Source organism: Onychomys torridus, chromosome 17 (assembly GCF_903995425.1).
Source record: "Onychomys torridus chromosome 17, mOncTor1.1, whole genome shotgun sequence".
NCBI lineage: Eukaryota > Metazoa > Chordata > Mammalia > Rodentia > Cricetidae > Onychomys > Onychomys torridus.
The window spans coordinates 40,786,879-40,807,698 of record NC_050459.1 but is presented as its reverse complement, the minus strand read 5'-3'; the positions used below and the strand labels follow the sequence as shown (position 1 = coordinate 40,807,698).

Here is a 20,820-nt window from a genome sequence, read left to right as displayed (position 1 = left end):
GGCAGAGCCAGGCGGATCTCTGTGAGTTCAAGGCCAGCCTGGTCTCCAAAGCTACACAGAGAAACCCTGTCTCGAAAAACCAAATATATATAAAAATCGGTATAAACAGAATAAAGTAGGTGGAGCAAGCCGAGAAAGACACCAAGATTTGCAACAGCTCTTCCAGGGATGGCCTGATCTCACTCATACGCCACTCACTTTCTTTAAAAATCCTTAAACCTGCCTTTTTGTCCTGTTTATCTTTTTTGTCTTAGATTTTTATTTTCTTTGTGTGGGTCTATGCGTGTGTGCAGGTGCTTACAGAGGCCAGGATTCTGGATCCTGGAGCTGGAGTAACAGATGGGTGCTGGGAATCGAACTCATGTCCTCTGGAAGAGCAGTCTGAGTGAGCTCCTAGCCCCTGAGTCATCTCTCTAGCCCCTCTGTTCTTGTTTTACATGGTTTGATTATCAAGCCATCCCCATTAAGAGCACATAGAAAGTGGCACAGAGAAGCCCACACTGACTCGGGTGCACTGTTATCCTCTTGTGTATCTCCCTCTCCTCCTCTTACTGTCTATAGTTAAACCGATGTCAAAACCCTTTTAGAATCAACGTCAAAGCCTAGCATAAAAGCATTATGAGTCAATTAGAAATTAAACTACTTTCATTTTGAAAAATGATTTATTTGCTGTTGTTATATGTGACCGTGTGAATGACTACAAGTGTGCATGTGTACCACAGGTACGCCCTGTGCCCATGGAGGCCAGGGTGGGTGCTGGATCCCCTGGAGGTGGGGTTGTACACAACTGTAAGCCGATCTCATGTAAATGCTGGGAACCAACTGAGGTCCTCTGCAAGAGCAGCAAGCGTGCTGAGCGGTGGTGGCGCACGCCTTTAATCCCAGCACTTGGGAGGCAGAGGCAGGCGGATCTCTGTGAGTTCGAGGCCAGCCTGGTCTCCAAAGCGAGTTCCAGAAAAGGCACAAAACTACACAGAGAAACCCTGTCTCGAAAAATCAAAAAAAAAAAAAAAAAAAAAAAAAAGAGCAGCAAGTGCTGTTAACCTTCGTGCCATCTCTCCAGCCCCGACTACTTTGATGTTTAAATTGGACCTACATGTTTTTCCGCCTAGAATAAATGTGATAAATATCTAGACCTGAATGCCTTTGTCTCAATTGCCAGGGAAGTCCAAGTCCAGGTGGCTTTTTTCCAAGCCTCACTGTGTTCAGTTGCCATTAAAAGAGAAGTCTAAAACCTCTCGAGAACTGGGTCTGGGGCGAGGCTAGTGGTAGAGCACAGGCCCCAAACAGTCCGAGAGATCCTGGCTTGATCTGTAATTGAACATCCGATGCAAATGCTTCTGAAGTTGTATTTTCTAATAAGTCATCATGAATGAGAGACCTTGTGCTTTTATGAATGTCTGTGTTTCTGCTCATAGAATGTTTTGATAATCTGCATGTTTCTGATACTGGTTATCTGATTAACCATAGAGTTTTCCTAAGTCGGTCTATTTTATTTAGGCTTGTTCTTTCTCCCTTGGTAATCTGCCAGGTGCAGGGATCTCAGAGGGCTCCTTTATCAGGGAATGTATGCTGTGGGCAAGATGGCAGGGTGTAATTTCCCCTGTTGGAGATCTCAGATACTCAGGGTTCTCTTAGTTTTTGGAGGGAAACACAATCAAGGGTAGAATTTGGCAATTGCATGAAGGAAAAAAAAGAAAAAAGAAAAAGAAAAAAACAAAACAAAACAGATAAACGAACTGCTGGTATTGTGGTGGGCAGAAGAGAATCTATGAAAATTGTGTTTGTTTTCCCAGGTAGCTTTGTCATTATTATCTGTTGTTCCACATGACATGGCGCTGAGGTGCCATACACAGCGGGAGGAGTCGTTGACTGGGTTGTGGTAGTTGCCGGTAACTGCCCCCGCCCCCAGCCTCAATGCGACACAGTTCTGCTACCAAGGACACACACAGAAGTCCCACCCAGCACTGTCTGTTATTCCTCTGTTTACTCCCCACAGAAACCCCGTAGTGTGCACAAGAACAAAGAGTAAAATGAGGGTGGGAAAAACTTGGCATGTGCCCCAATTTAAATAGCACCAAACCCCAAATTGACAGCCTTGACTTACGAACTTTTTAAAATGTCATTCCTGATGGTGGAAACTCAGTGGCAGCCCGAATCCCTTAGGTGGGAATCAGTGGTACATAATCACATATGCATCAGCTCACGGCAAATCCTTGACTTCAGGACTTAGGCAACAACCGTTTATCACCTCATGTCAGTCCCACATTACCCACCGTGTGAAGGCTTCTCTCTCCATCCTCATGTCTTCACTGCGCACCGACCTCGCCTCTCTTTTCCTTCCCAGTATATACTTGCTTCTATCATTGCAGCAATAAGGCTGTTTCATTTTGGAAGGGGTAATTATGTCAATCTTCTCTTACAAATGAGAAGACTTCCCCTTAATTGATCCCCAAATAAGAGGCAGGGCAGATTTATTTCCTTGTGTTTAGTACACACCACACAGTTTAGAAGATAACGGTTATTTACTATGTGATTGTTTGTACATGGCGGTAAGGTTTATAAGCTTCCTATCACTCAAGAGTTAGACCTTAACTAACGCCATGTATTTAGTATTTAGTATTTTAAACATCTTACCTGTTTGTTTCGGATGGCAGCATTTTTATTCAAATAAAGATGAGTTCAGTATGAAGTCTGCATTGGACTTACAGTGCTGTGCAGGAAGGGAGTGAACTATTTTAAGGGGAAAAGTGCTGCCCGTGACTGCTTTCCCTTCTCAGTTATCACGCAGAGGTACAGGGACTGAAAGAGAGAGCAAACCATGATCAGAAAACGAGCCAAAGAAAAACACACCTGGCACGCTGCCCTTTGAAGGTTGATGATAGTCTGGAGTGAGTCCTGTGCTGTGGGGTCTGGGCCAGCACCACAGGAAGCCGGAGTGGACAAGAGTTGCAGCCTGCACAGGGCAGCAGAGTTTTGCTGGAGTCTGGGTAAGTGTCTTCAAAGGCTCATGTGTTGCATTTGGTCCCATTCTGGTTCCATTTCTGTTGCTATGATGAAACATTCTGACCACAAACAACTGTGTTGGGGGACAGAGGGAAAGAGGTTATTTGTTTTTTCACTTCTGGGTCACAGTTCATCATTGAGGGAAATCAGGGCCAAAGATATAGCAAGGGCTGAAGCAGAGACCATGGAGGAGAGCCGCTTCCTCTCTCTGGATTGCTCTTTCTCTGTCTTTGATCCCTGGTGGCTCTCTGTCTCTGCTGCCTTTGTTATAGAACCCAGGCCCACCTGCTTGGGGATGGTGCTGCCTAAGGTGGGCTGGATCCCTCCACATCAATCATTTGTGGAAACAATTCCTCGTAGACACACCCATACACCAATCTGATCTGGGCCGTCCATCAATAGAGGGTTCCACGAGAGACTTGAGGCTGTGCCAAGTTGACAGCAAAGACTGAGGAAAGGGCCCTAGTCTATGTGCCAATGGGAGATGATGCAGCTTCTGAGATGTGGGCCCAAGAGGAAAAAGATTACATCGTTGGAGTTGTGCTCATGAAGGAGCCCTGGGGCCCTGGTCTCTTACTCCTGTGTCTTTGTAACCCACGACACTTTGAGGCTGACAGTGTAGCTCCAAGTCTATGGTCTTAATAATAAAAACCTGGAGTCAGACATCGGGGTAAATGCTGAAAGATCAGAGACAAAGGAGCAAGTCACAGCCACCTCTTACCTTGCCAACTCCTCAGCCTGAAAGGGGGCCAAGCTCCTGTCTCCACTCTGCCTTATATTCCTCTCTCTGACCCACCCTATCATTTCCTGTTTTCTCCTCACTAGTGCCAGAATTAAAGGCATGTGCCTCCCAAGTACTGGGATCAAAGGCATGAGATCCCAAGTGCTGGGATTAAAGGTGTATGCCACCACTGCCTGTCCTCTATGGTTAACTAGTGGCTAGCTACACACTTGGATCTCCAGACAAGCTTTATTTGTTAGAACACAGACAAAATATTACCACAGACAGGCGCCTCTGTTAGGTTCCAGGCAACTGGTCTACCTGATTATGTATTGAAAACTCTAAAACTATTAGACAAAATGAACTACAAAAATTGATTGTCTCAGATACTATGTTAGAGCAATAGAAAGCAGACTAATGTGGAGTCATTATTCAGAGCATCTCAAGACACCTCTACAACCAATTTTCACCACACAAGGCCACATTAAATTGTGCCCTAAAAGAGATTCTTTTTGACTCTGCCTGTGTGTGTGCATGCATGTGTGTGTTTGTGTGTGTGTGCACAGTGAATGGTATGTATATGCACACATATGTCTGTGCAGCTGTTCTTACCTGTGATGTGTAATGTGTGCGTGCACTGAAGAGTATGTATATGCACACACATCTGTACAGCTGTTCTTACCTGTGGGGTGTGTGTCTGTGTGTGTGTGTGTGTGTGTGTGTGTGTGTGTGTACTGAAGAGTATGTACATGCACACACATGTCTGTGCAGCTGTTCTTACCAATGATGTGTGTGTGTGTGTGTGTGTGTGTGTGTATGCATGTGTGCAGTGAGGAGTGTGTATATGTACACACGTCTGTACTGTACAGCTGTTCTTACCTGTGTGGAGGACAAAGATTGTCATCAAGTGTCTTTCCTTGCTCACTTCTCCATCTTTTTTTCTGAGACTGTGTTTCTTGTTGAACTGAGGATCACCATTTAAGCTAACTGGTTGACCAGCAGGTCCCTGGAACCTACCTATCTCTAGGCCCCAGTGTTGAGGTTCTGGGTGCATGTCACAGCGCCTGACTCTTCTGTGGGCTCTGGGGATTGAACCCAAAGCCTCATACTGGTACAGAAAGTCCTTTTCCCAAGGAGCCACATCTCCCTGGACTTGAGATGGATTATCCTGAGGGAAAAAATAGATGAGCAATCAGAATAGATGGGCCATCACTGAGCACCACTTTGGAACGTTTTGACAAAGTGTGTCAGGAAAACAAAAGAGACCCCTTGTTAAAAACAATTTGCTGGATCTATCATCGATGAGAAGCACTTGTTGCTTTTCCAGAGAACCCAGGTTCAGTTCTTTGCACCCAGATGGTGTTTAATAATCATCCCAAACTACAGTTGGAGGAGATCTGACTCCCTCATCTGACCTGCACATACCTGTGGTGCCCATGCATGCATGCAGGCACAACATTCACACACATAATAAAATAAGGAAATCTTAGTTTTGTTTTAAAAACCCACACAAGATTTTGAGGGAGGTTGGGTCATTGGTAGGTTTAAGGGAGACATAAACTGCGGAATTTATTTTTGTGGTTAGTGACTAAGACACCTACGAGGGTAAGATTTTAGTGAGTGATTTGTTTGGACGACATTGTTTTTGACACAGACTCAAATGCCTCTTGGAAGCACAGACTTAGATGGCCAGATTCAAAACACTTACGTTATAAAAGCAATATCATACATCATCTTTTTTCTTTATTAAAATGGGCTTTTCATAGATGCCATAATTAATGTATCACTGAAATACTATTTCCTGCCCAGATTTGCATAAATTATAGCTCGACACGAAATACGTACGTATTGCAAAAGCGAGTGTTCCATGGTCTAGTTCTTTGTGAGTGTGTGGGCGGGTGCCGGTGCCAGCATGCACAGGGCGTGTGTCATCAGAGGACAGCCTTGGGTGTTGTTCCTCAGGAGCACTCTTTCTTTTGTCTGACACAGGGTCTCGCATTGGTTAGAATTTCACCATGTAGAGCAGGTTAGCTGGCCTATGAGCTTCCATGGTTCTTCTTGTCTCTGTCCCCCATCTTTTTTTTTTTTCAAAGATTTATTTATTATGTATCTAGCATGTATGTCTGCAGGCCAGAAGAGGGCACCAGATCTCATTACAGATGGTTGTGAGCCACCACGTGGTTGCTGGGAATTGAACTCAGGACCTCTGGAAGAACAGTCAGTGCTCTTAACCTCTGAGCCATCTCTCTAGCCTCTGTCCCCCATCTTAACACTATTGGGATCACAGATATGCATCACAGCACCTGGCCTTTTTTTTTTTTTTTCTTCCGAGATAGGGTTTCCCTGTGTAGCTTTGCGCCTTTCCTGGAACTCACTTGGTAGCCCAGGCTGGCCTTGAACTCACAGAGATCCGCCTGTCTCTGCCTGCCAAGTGCTGGGATTACAGGCGTGCCCCACCACCGCCTGGCTGCACCTGGGTTTTTAATGTGGGTTCTAGGGATTCAAACTGAGTTCCTCATACATGGCAGCATTTTACTGACTGAACTATTGCCCCAGTCCCCCAGTGATACTAGGCATTATAGACTTTGTGATATAAAGTGGCCACTACTTTATTATGATCATGATTCTGTAAAAAGGGAATCTAAACTAAAGCTTTAGCTAGGGTGGGCTAGCTGGAGGCATATGGGAGAGCTCAGTGGGGGCTATCAGTCTAGGGTCCCCATTCTATTCCAGGTGTCTGCTGGGGCTGGAATGATTTCTATACTCACGAGCCCTGGCCTAAAATGTCAACAGCCGGGGGCAGCCCGCCCTGCTCCATAGCCGGATCCTTGTGACCTGTTTGAGAGTCCTCACGTGATAGTCTCATACTGGTTACAAGGTAGCTGCCTTCTGAGGAGAGATGAGTGGGAACCAGGGAATCAACCAGGTCTGTGCCCAGATCTGGGACAGTATGCCCTCAGCTCTACTCTGTTGACTAAAGAAATCACAGCGTCTGAGCAGAGTAAAGGCGGGTAAGAGAGGCTTTACCCCTTGGGGGTGGTGGTGGTGGTGAGGTTTTATCACAGATATGCATGAGAACAGGAGATTCTGCGGTAGCCATCTTTAGAGAAGGCCATTGACCAGCACCATGAATTCCAAACCGAAGGCACGTGACCCGAATGTGCCTTCCTGAGTGATGATTAGTTTGGGCTTCTGTTCTAGCACCTTGGACAAGGAGCAGCTGATAAGCTTTTCCAGCAAGACTGCAGCTGACTGCAGGCAGGGAGAGGCGCTGGTGGTTTCATTCACCATGTCCTTTTATCAGAAGCCCACGCACCTTGAACTGTAGATGTGAGAACACAGAGGTGAATGCTCCCCCGAGGTATAACAACGCTCTGGAGACTGCAGGGTTATGTTTGCGAGGACTTCCTTCACCTTCTTCCAGAACATTTTTTTTTTTCCAGCCATTGGTAGGAGAATGTTCTATAAATAATCGAACTGTGGTTTATCTTGTGAGTTTTCAATTCCTTTGGAATCCAGCGTTGCAGGTTGAGGAAGCCTGAGTTGGGATCTTGGTTTGATCAAGTATCAATTGTGTGACCTTGAGCACATGACCCCTGAGAAGCTCATGTCTGGGCTTGGAACACTAGAATAACAAATGTTCTTTACAATTCCTTACAGGTTTTATAAGGATGAAACATTTGATAAGTGGTAAACACTCTCTCTTGGACAATGACTAGGAACTCTCATGGCTGCCAGGGTCTACATGAGATCTCGGATAGGAAACCTAGGCAAGGAAGCAATTCCTTACTGTGGTAGTTATGCTCAGAGAGATGGCCCCTGGACATGCCATCTCTGCCTTTGCATTTTCTGATGCAGAAGACCTATGCCAGCTGTTCAGGGTCTAAGTTCTAGAAGGGGAGAAGAGACCTCAACCCCAACACTCTTCACCCCTTGCTGTTTCTTTACTGTGACTAGCTGGCTGAAGCGCCTGGTGCTGTGACCCCCACTCCATGTTAGCGGGGTTGAGAATAACGGGGGCAGTGATGGGACTAGGACCCCAGAGACCCTCATCTTAGTGCCATTGAGTCCTCATAGCATATCCTCTAAGATGGCATCTGTTTTTGGAAGAGAAATCGTTTCTGTAGGGTGTGTGTGCATGTGTATGGCTGAGCTTGTTAAGTATCTGGAAACGCACAGCATTTATATAGAAGGTGCTCTTTTCATGTATGGCTACACTGTAAACTGTTCGGGTAGATGGAAATTCTTCACAGCTCATTCTGAATGCCGTAGGCAGTTTCTAAGCGGTACACATCTTGGAAGACCCCTATGGCCTCTGTCTGGCTCTATTAACATGCTTGTTTAGTTCTCTTGAGTATGGGCTGGGATTTAATGACTGCCCTCCTGGGAACCACCCACAGACTTCTTCTTCTTCTTTTTTTTTTTTTTTTTTTGGTTTTTCGAGACAGGGTTTCTCTGTAGCTTTGGAGCCTGTCCAGGACTAGCTCTGTAGCTCAGGCTGGCCTCGAACTCACAGAGATGCACCTGCCTCTGCCTCCCAAGTGCTGGGATTACAGGTGTGCGCCCCCACCGCCCGGCTAACCCTCAGACTTTTTAGAAACCATCACTTCTAAGATAACACTGTGACTTCTGTTTTGGGTGACACAAGGAAGCCATTTGGCATGCCTTGGTACCCTTGGGAGTTGTGCATGCTACCAGAAGCAGAGAGGACTTCCAGAGAGTCAGGACCTGAGACCTTGCCGACAACCACGTGAGTGGCCTGGAGGTGAATCCATACCCAGGTGAGGCCTAAGATGCTTTGAGCCCTATGAAAGATGGTGAGCCGAGGCATTCAGGCAGGCCGGGCCTGGATTCCTGACCAACCAACAGAGGGAGATGATGAATGTCTGCTTCTTTGGAGATAATTTGTTCCCACAATAACAAATCATGAATGCAGGTGCCAAACAGAAGTCATTCATGAGGCGTTGTTGAAGGATCTTTGGGAAGACTGCCTGCTAGGGACTGGTGAGCTAAACTGACTGCATGGCGTGGCAAGAAACTAGACTGTAGGTTTAGATAGCTTTATAGCCTTTTTTGCTTGGCAGTTCAATTTACTTACATTCTGTGTGCCTCAGTCTCCCAATCTGCAACATAATGAGAGTGGTCAGCAGCTGCCTTGAAAGACAGTTACAAGAATGGAAAACCTTCCACACCAGTGCTGGGACAAATGTCACCATCATCACAGGGCTGGGATGAGGGGGTGGGGAGTGGGGGGGAGGGGGGATGGGGAATGAGGGTGGGGGGTAGGGGGCAGGGCTGTTACTGAGGAAAGACCATTAATGACATCTGCAATAAGAGGCCGGGCGGTGGTGGCACATGCCTGTAATCCCAGCACTCGGGAGGCAGTGGCAGGTGGATCTCTATGAGTTCGAGGCCAGCCTGGGCTACAGAGTGAGTTCCAGGAAAGGCACAAAGCTACACAGGGAAACCCTGTCTCGAAAAACAAAACAAAACAAAACAAAACAAAACAAAACAAAAGTAAAAGAGGATGTGGGTAAGACTCACCAAGGCCTTGAAGACTGAGTCATCCAATTTGGGAAAGAGGGTTCTTCTCTGAAGATTAAGTGTCCCTCTCGACTGAAACATGGCTCTGCACACCTTAGAGCTGTGATAGAGAGAGCAGGGTATAGAAACTCTTGCTTGTTTTTCAAAGATGGAATTCGTCTTTCCAGAATCATCTATTTTACAGCATGGTTCTTTGAGTGGTCCAGACAAAGTCTGTTTTATTGTTGTTGTTGCTCTGGGGTCATCGTTAAAGCAGGCCGTTTGGTCACACAAATTCATAACAGCCTCCCTTGGGGTGGGAGGTATCTGAGATGGGGATCAAAGGAGAAATGTCTGGTTGAGAACATGAGAGGAAGCATGGGTTGAAAGTAGTATTTATTTTCCTAGGGAAAAGCGTGCATTACACTTACAGTGGGGGTTGGTATACGCTTGCTCAAAAGCCACTCATGGAAAAGAAACTCGGAGGCATAGGCCTTTAATCCCAGCACTAGGGAGGCAGAGGCAAGCAGATCTGTGTGTGTTCGAGGCCAGCCTGGTCTACAGGGTGAGTTTTAAGCCAGCCAGGACAGTTGTATTTGAGACCATGTCTCAAAACAAACAAATAAACAAACCAAAACAACAAAACAAAATACCCTCCTGAAAAACAAAACAAAACCCCAAACCCCATCAAGTGAACAACAACAAACATCAAGAAAATAAACTTGATATGGAGAGTGATCTCTGGGCACAGGCATAGCGGCTTCCAGACAAGCTGAGCAACAGCATCCTTGGGCTGAGAAGTCTGTGCTGGTTAGTTTTTTTGTCCACTTGACAAAAGTCAAGGACATCTGGGAAGAGGGAATCTCAACTGAGAAAATGTTTCCATCAGATTGGCTGGTAGGCAATTCTTGATTAATGATTGATGTGGGAGGGTACCACCATGGACTGGTGTTCTTGGGTTGCAAGAAAAAGTAAGTGGGCATGGACAGCAAGACAGTAAGCAGCATTCCTCCATGGCCTCTGCTTCAGTTCCTGCCTCCAGGTTCCTGTCTGAGTCCCTGCTCTGACTTCTTTCGGTGACGGAGTACAAGCTGTATGAAGAAATAAACTGTTTACTCCTCAAGTTGCTTTTGGTCATGGCGTTTAGCACAGCAATAGAAGGCAAAGAAGGGCCAAGTCCTGAGTCACAGAACACGCTTTGCTTGGGCATCTTGAAGTACTTAGCTGTAGAAAGGCCTGAGAAATAATCAGGATGCCGATGAGCAGCTTTTGAGGGGTTTCATGACCAAGGGTCAGGGAAGCAGTGATGGAGACCCCGCTCTGACATACAACGTCTGTGCCTAGTTTGAAAAGACTGGATCTCGGGATGGCCCTGTGTGAGCAGCAGTCACTTAAGAAAGTTCTGGAAGGGAGCCATTCACCATAAGGAAAATGTGTCCAGGTGACCTTTTCAGGTCCCTGCATTCCTATGATAATACATGTTTTAAGAAAAGCAAGATGTGACAATGTTTGTGATAACGCCCTAGCCTAATGATGATAGGAACATGTGCATGACGTGTTCAAGACTGGAGAGGATGGTGATGGATAGTCTGTAATTGATGGAAGTATTAAGGCAACTCTAAGTAGCTAAAAGGGAGGTTTATTTTGTTGGGTAACTTACAAGTACAGGGATAGGTTACAGGGTCCGGGAAAGGTGTTCTCTGGAGAACTCTGCTCGGTCTACCTCCAGCGTCCAGGATCCAGGAACCAAGAGAGCTGGCACATCCGGATCTCAGGTCTTAAGGGCTCCCTCTCGGCCCTGCCTCTTAGGCGGGACAGTTACCAGAAGCCTCAATGGGGGTGGTACTTCCAAGTCAAAGCTGGAATAGCTACCCACTACATTCTGCTGCACCCCCAGCAGGTGTCAGGCACCTTAGCCAATGTCAGCTTTCTTGTGACAGCTCTTCATTTCAGAGAGGTTATGTACCTCAGATCCCTCACCTGTCATGGGCCCTACTCCACACCAACTATTTGAATGACCCCTCCCCCACTACTGTTGCAGTACAGAGAAAAGAGGGCAATATAGCATAAAGTGGGGGGCGGGGTTATCTTGCGGGGTGGACTGGCCGAAGACAATCCCGCATGGTGGCCCACAACCATCGAAAATGAGATCTGATGCCCTTTCTGTCATGCAGGCATACATGCAAATAAAGTACTCATATAAATAAATAAATAATAAATAAATAAATAAATCTTTAAAAATAATAAAAATGAAAAGAAGTAGCATTCCTTGGAAAAGTGTCTGGTTCCTTGGCTGGAGCAAAAAGATCCTGGAATGTCTTGAAATGTCAGAACGTAAGGAAGTACTCAGAGAACCATAGGTTCGATATAAGGACAGTAGAGCTGGCCAGCTGTAGAGGAGTCTATGGGCCTCACTTTGTGCTAAGTATGAGATATAAGTAATGATGGCTAAGTCTTAGAATCTCCTGATTAAGAATGTCCAGTCCCCACGGGTGCAGACTCAACAGAGGAGAAAGGGAAGCATGCTGGTCCAGTAGAACACTAACAGAGCAGAAGGAATGCTGGAATAAGCCTACAACACCAGATCTTACAATCACATCATAAACCAGGCTGCAGTCAATAGCCCGCGTATGTGTTAGGGAAAGATTGGAGGAGCAGCCATGTGATACTTATACAGTGTCAAAGGGTCTTTCAAAAAGACACTTGTGGAGGGGCTGGAGAGTATGTGCTACTCCTGCAGAGGACCTGAGTTCAGCATCTGTATGCCCACAGCCATTTGTAACTCTAGTTGCAGGGGTCTGATCCATTTTCTGATCTCTGTGGCACCAGGCACTTAGGATGTGTATACATACATGCAGGCAAGTACTCATACACGTAAGTAGATTTTCTTGTTGTTATTATTGTGGTTTATGAGATAAGGTTTCTTAGTGTAGCCCTGGCTGTCCTAGAACTCAGTCTTATGGTGATATTTTATTTGTACTGAAATGTGATTTTATTTGTATGTTAATAAATAAAAGTTGCCTGGGGGTCAGAGCTAATAGCAAGCCATAGCAGAAGCTGGATGGTGGTGGTGAACACCTTTAATCCTGATCGCATGACAGATAGACCTCTGTGTGTTCAAGGATACAGCCAGCATGGAGACACACGCCTTTAATCCCAGCACCAACCATTGAAGACCTGGAAGTCTGTATAGACAGGCAGTGACGAGGAGGTCATGTGGTTGGGTTTGCAATCAATGAGAAGGCAGAACAGAAAGTCAATAAAAAGACAGATACACAGGAAGTAGGCTTCTTTCTTAGGGGAAGGACAGCAGCGGCAGCGAAGGGTAAGAAAGGGTTTTAGTCTCTGCACTTAGCTACTGCTCTAACCTCTTGGGCTTTCAACTCTGCATTTGGCTCTGTGTTTCTTACTTAATAAGACTGTCACATCTATACACTCTGTAGACCTCTGTAGATCTGTCTGCCTCTGACTCCTGGAGGGCTGGGATTAAAGGCAAGCACCACCACTGCCCAGCAAGTAGATCTTTTTTTACAAAAGATACTTTAGGGGCTGCAGAGATGTGGACTGCTTTTGCAAAGGCCCAGTTGGATTCCCAGAATTCACCACAGGCAACTCCCAACTGCCTGTTCACTCAAACTCCAGGGACTCTGAAACCCTTTCTGGTCTCTGTGGGCACCTGCACTTCCATGTACGTACCCACATAAGGCATTCACACAGTTAAAAAGAAATCTTAAGAAGATATTTGCTACTTACAAAGAATAAAATATTTCAAACCAGGAGTCCAATCGATGAGAGAGAGGAGGGATTCTATGAACAAGGAACATCAAGATCATGATGGGAAAATGTACAGAGATGGCCAGCCAAACTAGTGGAAACACATCAACTGTGGACCAATAACTGGGGAGCCTCCATGGTACTGGACTGGGCACTCTGGATAAGCCAGGCAGGTGTTTAGTTTGAACTGTTTAGAGGGCCCCCAGGCAGTGGGATCGGGATCCATCCCTGGTGCATGAGCTGGCTTTTTGGAGCCCAGTGTCTATGGTGGGACACCTTGTGCTTCGAGAAGGGGCTTGGACCTGCCTCACTCAACTGAATGTACCAGGCTCCACTGACTCCCCGTGGGAGACCTTACCTTGGAGGAGGTGGGGATGGGGGTGGGTGTGTTGGGGGGGAAGGCTGGGGGTGTGGGAAGCGAGAGGAGGGGGATCTGTGGTTGGTATGTAAAATGAATAGAAAATTTCTTAATAAAACAAAAAAAGAATAAAATAGCAATAATGGAGAAATTTTTAAAAGTTTAGGAAAAAAGTTGGGTGTATGTGGAGATAATAGAATCGTAACGGTTCTGGAATCTGGGTGAAGATAATAAGTCTTTTTTTTTTTTTTTTTTTGTACAATTCTTGCCGCTTTGCCTGAAACCATGCAAAACAATCATAATAAAGGCAGAAATGTATAGCAAGAATACTGTCTCAAGCGTGCCTTCTGTTTGTCTTTTGTTTTCCAGCTCCCATTACCCAGAACGGGGCCCAGAGAACAGAGTGTGTGGCACATTGAGCCTAAGAGAGCAGCATTAACACCCGGGCAAGAAAATAACAGGTCTCGCCAGGCAGCGGGAAATTCTGGGGGCACAATGTGAAGCTCCAGCTGCAGTCTGTCGATGGAGGGTGGGTTGATGTCCAAGGAGCACCTGGAGTCTGTGAACCATGCTGAAGGCAGAAACACAGTCGGCTCCACCCCCTGGCTGAATTCCTTTCTCAGGGGAGAGGGCCAAGGCAAGACCCAACTCCCATTCAACACATGGGAAACCCAGGCTCAGTGAGGTTCCCAAGGCTGCCCTTCAGTGGGACTAAAGTCTGTGCTTTTGTGTGTGACTTTTGTGATTTTAGACTCTGTGGAAGCCACCAGCAAAAAATTTAATTGACACCCCCCTCACACGCACATCATCTGAGTATTTTTTTCCAAGTCAGTTTTTTTGTTTTTTTGTTTTTTAAAGGGTGGTCCAGAACCAGTAAACAGCAGTGCCCAGACATTCCTTAGAGATTATGAATAAAGAGGCAACGTGATGGCTTAGTGGATAAAGGCGCTTGCTGCCAAGCCTGATGACCGGAGTTCAAATCCACACAACCTAGACTTGCGTGGTGAGCACAGGCTGTCTTCTGATTTCCCCGGATTTCCACTTGCGTGCTCATCCACACAAAATAAATAAACGTGATTAAGAATTTAAAACAGGGTTGGGGATTTAGCTCAGTGGTAGAGCGCTTGCCTAGCAAGCGCAAGGCCCTAGGTTCGATCCTCAGCTCAAAAAAAAAAAAAAAAAAAAGAATTAAAAAAATGACAAAAGAATAAGCTTCTCCTCTCCTCCCCACACTACCTCAACCTTTTGAGTTAGACCTTAGGAGTGGTGTCTAATTATCTATTAATTTTTTTAAAAAACGCACACAGACGTGTGTGTGTGTGTGTGTGTGTGTGTGTGTGTGTGTGTGTGGTTTCGTGCCTGCGCTGGCTGTCAGAGAACAGATTTCGAGAGTCAGTTCTCTCCTCCCACCATGTGGGTTCCCGGGGTAAAACTCAAGCAGTCTGACTTGGCAGCAAACGCCTTTATCTGCTGAGCCATCTCGTGGCCACTATCTGGATTTTAACGAGTGTTCCTAGTGATCTTGTTGCACACTCAAGTTGGACAATCACTACACCCTATCGCTTCTTATGGCAATCGCCTCTTTAGCTGGAACTTTGCAAAGAAACGAGGTTAAAGGTTTTCAAAAGGCCTGATAATTACCGTTCCCGCGGCACAACTAACCCCGGGAATCGCTGGGTTTCTTCCAGGATAGGCTCGCACACAGGCTGGAGACAGCAGAGGGAAGGGTCCACGGGAGTTGGGAGGAGGGACTGATGACAATTTTTCGTGGTTGACTAGGTTTTTGAAAAAGCAACTTGCAAGGGGGTACATGAACCAGCCAGCGAATCCACTTGTTTCGGAGGGGAGGTGGGAGGTGGGGGCGGGGGTGGAGCGTGGGGCGGAGCGACAGTCGCAGCTCCGGAATCGGTGCCTTCCAAGTGGCGCCGCGCGTCCCCCCTCCCCCGCTCCGGATCTGCCGGGAGCCGGGCGCTCCAACTCAACTCTCCCAGCCAACCTCGCCACCTCTACGATCTCCGGTACCGACCTCCTTGGAATTCCTCCCAGCCAGGTCGAGTCAAGGGAATAACCAGGATCGCGGGGAACTGCCCGCCCCCTCGGCTGCCCTCCTCCGGGTCTCCGCCCCCTCTGGGGCTGCCTGGTGCCAAGGGAAGCGAGGGTGCCGCGGCTGGAAAATGAGCGGTGCCCCGAGGGTGGCCCGGAGCTGTAGGTAACTTGCGCGGGACCTCGGGGGCAGCGAGCTCGGCGTCGCTGTCCCTCCCCTGCACGACCGCGCGGCGACCTGCTGTGCCCTCGCGCGGGCTGAGCCTTGGGGACCGCGGTGCCCCCGCGGGGCGCGTCGGGTGGGGGAAAGGCGCGGACCCCTAACTCCGGGCAAGACCCTGACGCTCTCCGCTCGTCCCACAGCCGCGGTCCCTCCCGCGCCGGTTCCCTCTAGCGTCGCGCAGCGGTGGCATCGGTGAGCGCGGTTCCTGCGGCCAATGCCTGGGAACATGGAGAAGTTTCTACAGATCGCGCCGCACTCTCTGGCCATCGTCCTGGGCCCAGCCGACAGCTCCGCCGAGGAGAAGCCCGGGGCGGTTCAGCCTGCGCCCCCAGCCCCGACCCAACCCCGGCAGCTCGCCCGACACCACATCGGCTACGAGATCTTCGCCGATTTCAAAGCGGAGAACATGCAACACTTCTGGAACAAGAAGGTCACCGCCGCGGTGGCCGAGACGTTTTTCCTGGGCTGGATCGACGAGCAGGTCCTGCTGATTCAGGGCAAGGAGGAGCATCTCGAGGCGCTGCGCGAGGGCTGGACGCGCAGGGCACTGCGACCCCCATCCGGCTTCCAGATCCGCTGCCTGGGTGAGTGTCGCCGCCCCGTCGGGCTGCGGGGGTCCCCGCCCTGTCCGGGGCTCTGAGGGTGCTGAGCCGGCGCTTAGGTACGAGTTCCCGAGGGTCCCAGGATCCTCGCGCGCATCCCGGTCGGGGAGGGGTCCGCAGCGCTCGTGGAGCGCGGGATCGGGGGACTTCTGGGTACTTCAGCCACCCGCGTCATGGGCGGCCTGCAGAACCTCCCGGCCGCGTCGGTGGCGCGCCCCGCGGGGCGGTGCCTGGGGCTGGCCAGGTAGGCGGCGCGGCTGCCCGGCGGTGCGCGCGGGTCGGGGCTACGAGTGTCAGCTTTTCCGCGCCCCGTGGGCCTGGGGAGTGCGAGCCAGGAGGAGGGAAGGTGAGCAGTGTCGGGATTCCGGTAGCACCAGGTCTACGCGGCCTGCCCTTCGGCTGCATCTCGGTCCCCGCGACGTCCCTTCCCAGGGTGGCGACCTCGGGGGGGCGCGTCGCTCAGCTCAGGTGGGTTGGCGCCGTTCTCCTCCCGCCGCATTTCCGTACCAGACAAAAGGTACGTTTCTTCTTAAATGCTTTGCTCGTGGGGCAGCTTCCAAAGAGGGTCGTGTGATTGAAGGCGGAGGGGGAAAAAAAAGAAAAGACAGCGGAGAGGAGCCAGGGACAAAGTTTGAGCTTTTCGTTTGGTGGTGGCGAAGGAGAAAAGAAAACAGTGAGCGGAGGTAGCTGGAGAGGCGTTTTCGTGGTTTGACTTGTGTTTTCATTTCACTTCTACTTAACGTGTTTTATCTTAATCCCGGGCAACCTCGCGCTTAGAATACTTTTTTAGTTCTGGACCTTGGGCCCGGTGGCTACGAGCAAACACGGCACATAGAGATGTTTTATGAAACGACTCGATGAAGAAAGCATTCTTTCTAGTTCGAGGGCTTAAAAATTCTTTTATGACATTTTTGGAAGGAGGTCAAAAGTTCAGACTGTAAAAGCCTGTAAAGCGGCCTTGTTGGGTCCCTGCGCCTCCCGTGAAGGCTTAGCTTTTACCTGCTAATGTGTTTTCTATGCGGATGGTAAATTTATAGCATTTTTTTTAAATTTTGCTGTGTGTTGTCTATTTTCGCGTAGCAGAGGTTTGTTTTTGCAAAAATTCCTTTGAATAGATAAAAAGCTAGTGAAAGCTTGCTTATTGCTGCGTCTCAAAGATCTCTCTCTCTCTCTCTCTCTCTCTCTCTCTCTCTCTCTCTCTCTCTCTCTCTTTCTGCTCACCCCTCTCCCGTTCAGCCCCTGTAATTATGCCTGCCTGCCTTACTCAAGCGGCCGAGATTAGCGCCTCTGAGGGTTGCTCTGCCTGCAGGACTTGGGGGAGAATCCTCCTCCCCATGTTTGAGCACCTTCAAGGCTTTTCTACGGTATTTTGAGTTTCATTTGAAACTTGACCTCAGGCTTTTGTTTTTTAATTCGGGAAACTTCTATGTACAGTATAATGCAATGTAAAAATAATGGCTTGAACCTCGTGTACCCATCATACAACTCCGAAGTTTAACATGGGCCTCTGTATTCTTGTCTCGTCTGAACCCCCTTCCACCCCACTATTACAGTTTTGCTACCTCCTGAATGCCAGCATAGTGTTTCACTCATCAACATTTCACTGTGTTCATATTTTCGTTTCATGAGTATTTACAAACAGGAATTAGCGATCTGTTGTATTAAGCAAAGAGAAGCATATTGGCAAAATTGAAAGGTTCATCACCGAAGCTGCTTGCCTGATGGAATGGCGACCTGTCCCAGGCTGACCTTCCCCTGATCGGGAGTCTGCTACTGCAGGGCAGGTCCTCAGAAAAGAGAGCAGGGCTGGTACCCGCTGGTGGTGGCACCTGCCCTTTGAACTGCCTTGGGGTCAAAATCTCTGCTCACAGGTCACTTTCTCCTTAGTAACGGTGGTTACAATGATTGAGGGATTCTTCGGTGCTGTGGAATTCTCTAATGGAACTCCAGTGTCCGTGGAAGGGCCTCCTCATTCTCTTGGAGCTCCTGGAGACCTGCTCAGGCCTTTTCTTCTCAACCACAATGTTACTGTCGACAAATCAAAATACAAAAAAGACATTAAGTGGATGTCCAGAGGCAGCCAGCTGAAACTTTATTTGGAAGAGTATGATTGACATCTTAGGAACGCCCTGGCCCTTCCCTAATTTATATCCAAGATCTGGAAGCAAGCCCTGTCTATGATACTTCAGTTTTTTCATGTATATCTTAATGTTAATACAGGCCTTGCGTTTGTCTTCCAACTGGCCTTGTAGTTGGACTTAAGCATCTTGTGTCAGAGACTTTTATGCTCTTTCGTGATGTTTTAATTACTTTATGGATGTGGATCAGCCATAGGACCAGCGATACCAATGAGTGTTGTAGGAAGCCTTATATTCCTACTTGCTGATCTTGAACTAGACGGCGCTCCAAAGTAACTTACAGCCGAGCACTGGCTCACGTTTGGCTCACGTTTTCTTATTCTTGCGGTAGATAATGACGTTCACACAAGGGATCGTTTTCTAGATGGTCCCTTAGATTCTGCCGGGGACATCGAACTTGTGGCGAACTTGTTCTCTCAGATTCTCCCAGGGAAGGATAGAAAGGAATGCTTTGTTGCCCCTGCACCACCCCGGAGCAGAGGCCGCCAACACGTTAATCTGGCTCTGCTGCACTACAGTTGAGGCTCGACCGTCCGTTCCTAGTTTATATCATAGCTTACTGGAAAGAAGTGGGAAATATCCACATTGGAAAATGCAAGCGTTTTGGTGTCTGTAATTCCGAAAGTACATGGTTCTAACCAGCTGTAAAATTTTCCGGTGAAGGTTGAACACCGAAGTGGTGATTACAGGATCAACCCAAAAGGAGGGAATTAAGTAACTCAAAGGGTACGTAGTTTTAATTTGGCATATTCAAATCCACCACTTAGAAATAACCTACCAGTATCTTCTAGGGAATATCCTACAGTGGGCATATAGGACAAAAAGGTCATTTTTATTTCTAGGATGCCCTCCCAAGGGGATACGTATATGTGCAAGAAACTAGTAATTATTTTTAACTGACTGAGAATTTCAAACATGCATACCATGTTTGAAAATTGTTCTGTAAAACGTGTTACATTAAGTCCCGTACATGTTTACTGGGGTTTCCCAGTGCCAATCTCTTGTCATTTCCTGAAGATACAATGACTGATAAGGCCTGCACTTTGGGGGTTGGGATTCTGACTGCAGGAACTGAGCATTCAAGGTGCTGTGAGGGCTTTTGTTGTGTGTTTTGGGTGAGTTAGAAGAGGCGCCTGCTTTGTGAGCAGGCAGGAGAGGTTTCCTGGGGTGAGCGGAGTCCAGCTTTGTGTGGGTGGGGGTGGACCAGGCTCGGGAAGCCTCAGAGACGCAGGCCAGGAGCAGGGAGCGTGCAGGGGGTCAGGCTCAGGGATTGCAGAGCTCCCACTGTGTTTGGAAGTGAGTGGCTGCTCAGTGGAGAGTGTTCTAAGACATGGGAAAGGAAAGCAAGGGCCATCTGTGAAGAATTGGAAGGAACTGGGGGGCTTTAATGCAGAGAGAAGGCATGACACTAGTTGATGTATTATTATTATTGTTGTTGTTGTTATTTCCGAAACAAGGTCTCTCCGTGTAGCCTTAGCTGTCTTGGAACTTGCTCTGTAGACCAGGCTGGCCTCGAACTCACAGAGATCCATTTGCTGAGATTAAAGGCGTGCGCCACCACCGCCTGGCTGGATGTGTGTTTAATAAGGTTTCTAGGGGCAGAGAAGGTGACAGACGGGACTGGAGGGCACAAGAGATACAAATCTTTTGAGGCAGTCTTGGGGAGAAATGGATCCCACATTAGAATATTTCTCTTATGGTACACTCTACACTTATGCCCTCCATAATCATTGCCCTCAAAAGGATGCCATCTGTCTGCTTGAGGCTTTCTGCCTTAGGCATAGACTCTTCTGCCTCTGTGTGGAGCCACACATTAGTTCCTCTCTTCCTGTGCACCGGGCTTCTGGGTTTTTCCCACCTGTCTTCCCTGGGCCCATGGGTTTCTCTGACTTCATATCCTAGGGTCTCTGGGTCTGTCTGTCTCTGTCCCCTCTACGGACTTTTACACTGCCCCATTTGGCCCTTAGATATTCAATTATTTGAAGCCACCTATACGTTTAAGATCTAAATACACATTTTAGTGTGTAGTTAAGGCTAGTCCTTTGCATTAAAAAATTGTTTAGAATATGTAGACATTAAGATTTTATTTCATTTGGAAATTTTGAATTGGTGATCTCAGAATCTTTTCCTTTTGTAAGATTGCATTTTATATAGCCCAGGCTAGCCTCAGACATAGCCAACTGAGGCCTTGAATTATTGACCATTTTCTTTCTGCATCTGAGGGCCGAGATGATAGGTTTGCATGACCACCCTTGGCTAAGAGTTGCTTTCTTAAAGAGGCTTCTTCAAGAAGTAAATTATTGAGACAGAATGTTTTAACAAGTTGCATGCTCCAAAAAACACTTGCACACTCAAAAACAAAACACAGAACAACTCATAGCTCAACTTAAAATTGTTTAATTAAATAATGCACAGCTTAGTGGCTTGAATTC

The 20,820-nt window shown here is 47.7% G+C and overlaps 1 protein-coding gene across 1 annotated transcript; it reads left to right on the top strand.

The window, feature by feature from the left end:
• Window positions 1-15,271: 15,271 nt before the first annotated feature.
• On the top strand, window positions 15,272-16,288 carry LOC118597752 (storkhead-box protein 1-like). Its single transcript, XM_036209428.1, has 2 exons — window positions 15,272-15,400; window positions 15,789-16,288. The coding sequence occupies exon 2, from the start codon at window positions 15,863-15,865 to the stop codon at window positions 16,286-16,288; it is 426 nt and encodes a 141-aa protein (XP_036065321.1). The 5' UTR covers window positions 15,272-15,400; window positions 15,789-15,862.
• The last annotated feature ends 4,532 nt before the right edge of the window (window positions 16,289-20,820 follow it).

Bases quoted from the DNA above. Each gene is read 5' to 3' on its own strand.
- LOC118597752 (XM_036209428.1), top strand. From the start codon at position 15,863: ATGCCTGGGAACATGGAGAAGTTTCTACAGATCGCGCCGCACTCTCTG.